Below are 9,156 nucleotides of genomic sequence, written 5' to 3'. Positions count from 1 at the left end.
TTCAAATATTAAAATGAAGAGTTATCTAGAAGTATGAGTTCGCGGACTGTACAATTCTTGGTGATTTTGCGTACATAAGCTATCTATGTTTATTAATTTATCTATGGATTTATCATGTTATTTTTGTCTGAGTTTTTTGGCTGTTCTGAAAATTCAATTGTTAAAATCAATGAACGATAACTTAAGATTTTTAATTTGTCTATTTCGTTACTGCAATTTCTCCTATACCAATGTTTTAATCATTTTAAGTACCCAAGTCCTTTTACAAGAGATTAAATATGATTTTTTTCTTCAAACAACTCTTCATGTCACCCTTGATCCTTTTTTCTGAACTTTGAAAGTTACAATGATTTTGTTAAAATTTAATTAATTCCTATGAATTCAAGATTAAAGTTTCTAGAACTGAGCTGAAATATCATGCCTTGCTTTAACAATGAATGCAAATGTTTAATTTCTATTTATACTTTTTATAGAAAAAATTCGATTTTTTTTTTCTATTTAATGATACAACAAATTTCTGGATCTTATCTCATATGTTACTTATACCGATAAACAATAAATTTTGGACTGTGAATGTTAACCTTTAGATATAAGTATGTAAGCGTAAGCGTTTCAAAATTGAGTCTGTAGTATAAACATACGCAAACATTTGAGGATTCAGCGCAGTGCGTACTTTGTACTCTAGGCTATATAATGAATGAAGGGAGAGGGGGGGGGGTAACACACCTCCCTTTATCTCATCTATTATAACAGGGTGGACAGTGGACACTGGCCCAACCCCCATTTCCAGTTGTCCCTCCCCCATTTCCAGCTTCCCCTCCCCCTAGTACCAAATCGAGCACTATTGTATCCAAGCAGAATTTTATGTTGTTGTGTAGAACAGATTGAAACTGGTATTTCGAGCGCCAAGGCTTAATACTCTTTACACTATTCAGAGATTAAATAGTTACATTATCTTAATACAGTTTTCAAAATAAATTATTAACTGAGTAAATGTTAGAAAATGAACCCTGGTTTAGGTGCAGATATATCTGGTAAGGTAAGGAAGGAATACTGCAGATATATCTGGTAAGGAAGGAGAATACGCTAGTTTTCTCTACTCCACCTCATGTCAGTTTGGCATTGACGCCTGGACCATGCAACAAGTCCTTGGATATATATTCTCTAGTTCGGAGTTTATCCGTATTTAATCCTGTATCTCTAGTTTATAGTTCATGTAGGAGTAAATACATTGTTTTCAATCTAAAATAATAATGTAAGTGCAGTACGTTATTCTATATTTTGTGAAACATAGAAATAATTTACTCAAATTTTGTGTACAACAACAAGAAATATTTGCTAATACAAGTCCAAGTTTACATTGAAGTCTAAGAATCTTCGTTAATAAGTCCAAATTATATTTTTTTGTAATTTTTACTCAGAAAAACTCAAGAAATAGCTTATATAAAGATTAATTTCAAAGGCTCGGAGTGTGTCGACTAGGGTTTGCAGCGAACGAAACGTTTCGCGAAAAAATGCAAAAAAAGGCGAAAATTTTCGTTCGTAATTCCCTAATTTTTTCGCGAAAAATATTTTTGCAAATTTTCGACTTTTTTTGGCTAAACGATTTTTCCTTTTCGTTGCAAACCCTAGCGTCCAAACCTATTTCGTTGAAAGTTATTCGTAAAATAAAAAAATAATACTTTGCTGCATTCATCTAGATGAACTCTAAATAAAACCAAACCCACTCAATCTGTTTAGTATTTTCATTCTGCCAGTTGACCCATCTCCTCCCCTTTTTCCTGCTTGCGTTAATCCCCAGAGGGGGGAGTTCTTGGGACAAATCTCGTGTTTAGGAAAGGCGGGAAAGCTGGAAATCAGGGTTAAATATATTTTACGCAACCTTTTCTACACTTTCATTGTTACTTGTTAGATTTTGTTAAAATTAGATGGTAGGAATTAACAGTTTATTTTTCATAAATATTAGATATCATTTTTCATCCCTGAATACGGTGAAGTGCAGGGCCTCATTCTGATTCAACATTTAGTTTTCTTCTCGCTGGCCGCTGCTCTTGAGAGAAAACCTTCTATAGTTATGTTAGTTTAGCTCCAGTATTTAGGACGATAAATAGTTTTTTTTCTCCAATTTTCATTATTGTAAGTTTAAGATTTTTATTTTATTAAAAATATTGTATTATTTTAAAACATGCAAGTTCATGCGCTTCGACGTGTCAGCTTCGTAGCTTTTATTGTAGTGAAGGTTAAACGTAAGAAATCAAATGTATGTAATTGCCCTGAGATCTGTTTTGATAATCCTAGTGCACACGTTCACTAGGACAGACCCCTTCGACATAAAAAAATCCTATAATGTTGAATTTGTATTGCATGGAAAAGAAATATTAACCTCCAAATTAATCAATTTTGATTTTTTCAATATAAAAAAATTTTTGAGTTCAGAAACCCCGATTTACGTCATTTTTTTGTAACTTTTTATACTTTGAAACAAGGATTTTTCTTTCCTGAAGAATAATTTTACCAATCAATACTTAATTCCATTTCTTTTTTATTTTCGGTTGAACATCGAACATTTTTTTAATACAAATAAACCCCTATTCAGGCTCTTAAATAAAGCATAATCCTGATACTCATGATTCCTTTTAAGTAAACCCTGTTAAGTCATCTTTTTCATTTTATTAATATAGGAAGATTTTCAGGATGAATTGCGGTGATATTGTTTTCAATAAGAATCAACTAACAACGTTGAACGTCAAATACCTTTTTTTAATTTCACGGGAAATTTGACTAAAAATTATTACATATAGTTATTTAAAGATTTATATATTTTTCATGTATTTATTATCTTGACCAAAATATTGATCATCTTGTTCTTCCAGGAGATGTAGAAGATGCAGGCAATAGCTGGGCTCAGCCGGTCAATCTCCAGGGCTCTAGTCCAGGGGGTTGTCCAGAGGTCACAGAGTACAGAGGCTACTCAAAAGTTGGCTGATCAAGATACTAAACTAGGTAAATTTGAAATTATTTTGATTTATAAATTATAATTTTTAAAGAAAACCGGAATATTTGTCGAGTTAGGAACTCTTTTCTACTCATCGTTACAGTCATTCATATCATTGTATAAACATTTTATCTCGTTATGTGGTTAGAACTTTTTTACTATACAGTACACTAGTGATCAAAGTTCAATATAAAACTAGAATAAAGTTTTTGATAAAAAGCTTATTTTTTATAAAATTTCATAAAATTCATGATTTGTTCCGACTTTTATCATAGAAAAAGGTTGTAAATCAGGTTTATTGAGTCCTATCATCTTTTTTTATATTCAAAATATCTGGATCTTCTCGATTATAACCGGTTTCGTTTTACTTCAAATTGGTTGCAGGGGGAGAAAATTTCTAGAAGAATTTATGTAAAATAATATTTATTATAATGCATTTAAATAAATGACAGTGCGTTTATTATCTTTATTTATTTCTGTGGCAATTATCTGATCTAAGTGATAATGACAGTACACATATTTTAAGTTGTTAATGCGTTTTGATGCCATTTTTCTAATCCGATTAAGAAATGATAACTGAGGTATCAAAGCAAGGAATAGTATGAAAGGGAGTGACCGGCTATGTAAGGTAGTTTAACTGAGTATGCAGTGTTGTGGAAAACTTCTTTTGGATTCATTTGAGACATATTAAACTTTAAAGATCTGTAAATCCTGAGTTTGAGCGCCAATTCGACGTTCAAAACTCCTATTTTTGGGGTGGCATTTTCTGAAAATTGAGAATATAACTCAGTAGCCTGCATAAGAACATAAGAAAAAAAATAGGTGTTTTGACTTGAAACCTGATGGTCCATTTTCAGCAGTGTGCGCAGATAGAGCAAGTAAAAGTTAAAATCTTAGGTTGGTGCAAGCCTAGTTATTCGTCTTTTAATAAGTTTGTTTGTTTTCAGTTTCAGCTGTTAGTGGATTCCCTAAACCTGGAAGCTCGTACAATATCGACAACATACTCAAAGGCCAAATCGGCGACGATGCGTATTTTGTCGCTCGGCACGTGGACGAATGGTCGACAGACTTCGGGGAGACGAGCTCCGACGATGTGGCCGAGGTTCGAGGGAACGCTGACGTGATCGGAGTGGCAGATGGAGTTGGAGGATGGAGAGCATATGGAGTAGATCCAGGACTCTTCAGTGTAAACCTGATGAAGTGCTGTGAGAGATTAGTTGTGGCTGGATATTTCTCCGGAAACCAACCTTCGAAACTACTAGCTCAGGTATAGTATCGTAACTTTCCTTAGTTGGTTTTTTTTCTGTTTATTTCTATTTCTTCAATTTAGGTTTAATCGTCTTTTATTCTTTTCATGCTCATCCCTTTCTTTTCCACATCTTCAAACTTCCTCTTATTCAATATTAAATGCGCGAATCTTTTCTTATCTTAAAATGGTCTGTAATCGTAATTTCAAGTGAACCTCCATGGAAAGCGTCAATGCCCGATTCACAATGGTACCCTTCCAACCTTCATCTGATCAATAATGTGAAAGCTATTCTCATTTTTTCTAGATTTTAGAGTGTTTAATTCCGAAAGTTTCTTTATGTTTTCCTGCAGTAAAAATGCGCACGTCTCTTTTGAAGAGAAACCCCCAGTATCAACAGTGTTTTCCAAATTATATACATGGATATCTAATTCATACCGAATCAGACAAAACGTTTATGGGTACCTTGTGATTCGTGCCTTTGCCTTTGCATGGAGAATCACTTGATATTACGCTTACAGTCCCTTTAAAGTGTTTAATTCTTCACATATTTTACTGTGCAACTGCTTATCTTTCTATTTACTTGTTTTTGAGCTGAGAAAGCTTAAGGCTAAAGAAAAGATTTCTGGGACAAATAAGATTCTCGTGACTTTTCTATATTCTCTTCTCCCCTCTTAGTAACAAGATAGATAATTAAACACCTAGAAATCTGAAATTGAGGCCTACCCTACATACTTCTGTCTGGGGAGAATTAATTCTTTCATTTGAAAACCTGGTTTGTGTCGGACTTTAAGAAGGGTTCTACAGAATGATTTTGTTTTCTTAAAGTTCTCATATTTATCTAGGTCATATTTGGATTGTGTTTTAATAATAACTTGTGTGAACTTCTTTGTGTAGAGTTGTTATTTAGAGTTTTGTTCATCCCAGGATTTCAAGGTGTTTTAAGCATAGAGAACAGAATATATAGAGAGGAATTTACTAGAAAAAAGTGTAAAACGGCCATTTTGTTGTACTGTTTCCATACTGCAGGTGTACTTCACATATTTGTGCTATATATCCTGTTGGGCCCTGGAATATCATTTTATAGAAAATCTAAGATTATTGTTATAAGAAAACCAAATTATGAAATAGGCTGGTTTCATAATTGACCAATGATCATTTCACATAGACTCTATGCCTTCCACCTCACAAACGATGATTTTCCGTTATAACTATAAATCAAATGATGTTTTTATTCACCTAATTCATTATAAAGTTTATTTAACAGTTTAAAAAATTCGAAATTGAAATGGATAGTCTAGGGAACATACTGTATTAATGTACTTTACTGCATATAATTTGTGAACATTTACATGATTTGTACACTTTGAACTCCCTTTCAGGCTGAAAGGGACTGAAAAAATTCATACCGAGAGATTCTTAATTCCTCTCTATATATTCTATTCTCTATGGTTTTAAGCCTAGTTTTAAACAATTTTTAAGATTCAGGGCTTCCCACGAAACATGACAGTTGGTGTATAGTTTCAAATGTCTTCTTCCCTAATTTGTAAAGTTGATATTTATGGCAGTTATATAATCGCAAAATTGATAATGAATCAAAATATAAATTAAAAAATATTTAAGTAAATGATTTTTGAAAGAAATAAACTGAAAAAAGTCCTTAATATATAATACAGTAAAAGGAAGAATTCGAAGCTATTCACCAACTGTCGTGTTTCGTGGGACAACCTGTTTGTTTAGGTTTATCAGAATTTTGTTCAATGAGGGTTAAAGATTTATTCATTGTGTTAAATTATTTGCATTAGGAGCTAGTTAATTAAAAGCAATACACAAAGAAACAAATGACTTGTATGTATCCCATATATAATACAAGAGTTCATCTAAAACTAGGCTTGGTAAACATTGTATAATGTACATGTACTGTACACCTTTGACACCCAAAATTAAGTTTTACACCTGCAATTACACCATTAAATAACGAGAAGAAAAAGATAATTTCTCAGCTTAATTATCTAGAGTAAAGATTTCTTTTTCTGAAAGTGTTCTTCACTTTTTAAAGTTTGCAGTACTCTGAATTGTTTTTATTATTTTTCATTTTTTTATGCTTTGTCTGGTTAAATTACAATATTAAAAATTTTTCTTAATAATATTTATTTATGATAATATTCCAGGGTTTCCGTGAAATGCAGGAGAATAAGCAGCAGATAATCGGGAGCAGCACCGCCTGCCTCATGATGCTGTCCCATACAGATCTCAAGCTCTACACAGCAAATATCGGGGACTCTGGGTTCCTGGTTCTACGACAGGGGGAGGTGGTTCACAGGAGCCAGGAGCAGCAGCACTACTTCAATACCCCCTTCCAGCTCTCTCTACCCCCTCCTGAACTACAGAGCGAAGTGCTCAGTGATAGACCGGAGTCTGCGGACCAGTATGAGTTTTCTGTAGAGGACGGAGACGTCATTCTAATGGTATGTTTTAATCAAGTTTTCCTTATTTTTATTCTTTACATAAAGATGATGATAGAGACTGGAGTGATGTCAATCTTTCTTAAAAGAATTTTATTTGTAAAGATCGTTTAGGTTTTCACGGCCTGGCAATTCTCGAATAGGGTTTTAGAATTTTTAGAATTAAGAGATTTTCGAAGCTCAAGTGGAAAAAATTAGCTTTTATTGTCGAAGCTTTTTACTTATTGCTTGAAAATCATTTGTTTTGCATCAGTCGCTGGAGAAACTGAGTTTTAAGAGTTGATTTATTTTTTTACCTAATATTTTATATCTCCCTGTTCTGTAAAATGTATTCCCCTCGATTAGATAATATGTTGTCCTACTTCTGTTAAATATTACTCCTTTTTCCAAGTCTTAAAAATATTTGTGAAAAAATTAGAAGTTTGACTGAATCATATTTGAAACAAAGATGACGAGGAGAAGGGGGGGGGGGGTTTGACCGAGTTATTAACATAAAATCGTAATAACCTGAGGCCGAATTTAACGAATTCTAGCTGCTTCTCAAATTTTAGACGCGGTTAAAATAGGTTGGTTCCACTCGAAGTTGTATTCCGTGTTTCAAGATTTGAGCCGTCGCTTAATTGGAACCGGTTTTTGGTGGTTTAGTGACGTGGTTTAAATTCTTTAAATTCGGCCTCAGTATAATTTATCTACTCAAAATTCTTAATCGTGTTTATCATAATATAAAACCTGATAGTTTCAACTTCCTCTCAGTTCCTCCGTCCTCATTATTCCCCACGTCCCTGAGATGTTGACTTTTGTTCAGGCGACGGACGGAATATTCGACAATGTGCCTGACAGCCTGCTTATCGAGGAGATGAACAAGGTGCAGAACTGCAAGGACAGGTTCAGGATACAACAGTGCGCCAACAGTATTGCGCTCATGGCGAGAAAACTGTCTAGAGATCCCAAGGTTTGATATTTTTTTATTTCATTCAAAATAAGTTAAACATTTTAACTTGACTCTAAATTGGTTTTGAAGTTATTCTTATCTTTGAAGGCTTGAAGGAGATTTATTTTAAATCATGCTTAATCTGAATTCTGATACTAACTTTAATAAATCTGGTTGCTGATTGTAATCTATTTAAACCTGTTTCAGTTTTTGTCTCCTTTCTGTGTGAACGCTCTAGCAGCCGGGATAGTTGCTGAGGGAGGGAAACCTGATGATATTACGGTTCTTCTTGCAACTGTCAGCCTATAATACCCACCTTCTTGTCAGCCTGAACTATCCACCACATTGTCAGCCTAAACTATCCGCCACATCTGTCAGCGTGTTAGCTTCACTTTTACACACCGACCTCTACCTTGCCCGACTGTTCTGAACAGCAGAGAATCAATCCTGTTTCTTAAAGAAAGCACCCTACCGTGTTGCTGTTTATTAACATAACTCAACAACTCTCTACGAGGCATAAAGCTAATTTCTATGTTCCCCCTATTCTGTGAACTGATAAACTGTTAAAAAGCAAGGAAACTTGTAAACCTTTTATATGATCCTTATTATTGCTGGAGTTAACTATGATTAGTTGAATATTTCTCAGTTGGAAATTTGTGGAACTATTATTTGATGTCAGCTTCGTAGCTTTTATTGTAGTGAAGGTTAAACCTGAGAAATCAAATGTATGTAATTGCCCTGAGATCTGTTTTGATAATCCTAGTGCACAAACAGTTGAGTAGATTCTTGTAGACTGCTCCTCAATCCTATACTCCTGCTCCTCCATCCTATACTCCTCAACCTTATACTTAATTCTGCTCTTCCATTCTATACTCTTGATCCTCCATTCTTACTCCTGCTTCTTCATCCTTACTTCTGCTCCTCCATCCTGAACTCCTGCTTCTCTATCCTCAACTCCTGATTCTCTACCGTGATCTTCTAATTTTCTATCCTGATCTCCTGTTCCTCATCCTAACTCTTGCTCTTCCATTCTGCTTCTCCGTCCTGAACTCCTGCTCCTCTATCCTTAACTCTTGCTTAGTTTGGACAGATTATTCCTGATCCCACAGCCCCTTGCATTGTGCAATAATTTATTCATTCATCATTCTCATTATTCATCTAAATTTTATCATCATCCTCATCTTTAAATGTTTTTTTTTTAATATATATATATAAATACAGGGGGAACAAGAAATAATGACCCGGATTCCATATTATTTTTTGATATACACGGTATACATTCTGAGTTGTGTTTTGGGCATTATTCCGTGTGTCCCCCTGTGGAGCTGCTAATACACGTTTTCTTGGATCTGTAGTTTTCAGCCGATGCATTTTGATCTCCCATAAATATTTAGTCCTGTGTAGTAGTATCACCAATAAATATGGTTATGTAAACGTGTATTTTAAAGATCGTGAATATTTTTGATTTTCAGAAAAATATTTTCCCCCAAAATTAGCACCACAGAACAGTTAAACATGA

General features: G+C 34.0%; 1 protein-coding gene across 3 annotated transcripts in view; it reads left to right on the top strand.

The window, feature by feature from the left end:
• Positions 1-9,071, top strand: part of LOC111702407 (protein phosphatase PTC7 homolog) — a 10,218-nt gene extending 1,147 nt beyond the window's left edge. Inside the window, exons 1-6 of one of the 3 annotated variants that reach the window (XM_023474081.1) lie at positions 1,142-1,255; positions 2,874-3,003; positions 3,943-4,262; positions 6,413-6,709; positions 7,512-7,658; positions 7,845-9,071. In XM_023474081.1, coding sequence (XP_023329849.1) covers positions 2,886-3,003; positions 3,943-4,262; positions 6,413-6,709; positions 7,512-7,658; positions 7,845-7,946 — 984 coding nt within the window. In that variant the 5' untranslated portion in view covers positions 1,142-1,255; positions 2,874-2,885 and the 3' untranslated portion in view covers positions 7,947-9,071. Of the gene's footprint in view, positions 1-1,141; positions 1,256-2,033; positions 2,137-2,873; positions 3,004-3,942; positions 4,263-6,412; positions 6,710-7,511; positions 7,659-7,844 lie in introns of those variants that run through there. The other 2 variants (XM_023474080.1, XM_023474079.1) reach the window with 2 other exon arrangements.
• The last annotated feature ends 85 nt before the right edge of the window (positions 9,072-9,156 follow it).

The sequence above is a fragment of the Eurytemora carolleeae genome, unplaced genomic scaffold (genome assembly GCF_000591075.1).
Source record: "Eurytemora carolleeae unplaced genomic scaffold, Eaff_2.0 scaffold488, whole genome shotgun sequence".
In the NCBI taxonomy this organism is placed as follows: domain Eukaryota; kingdom Metazoa; phylum Arthropoda; class Copepoda; order Calanoida; family Temoridae; genus Eurytemora; species Eurytemora carolleeae.
The sequence above is the reverse complement of the archived record's forward strand: the minus strand, read 5'-3'. Positions and strand labels throughout refer to the sequence as shown.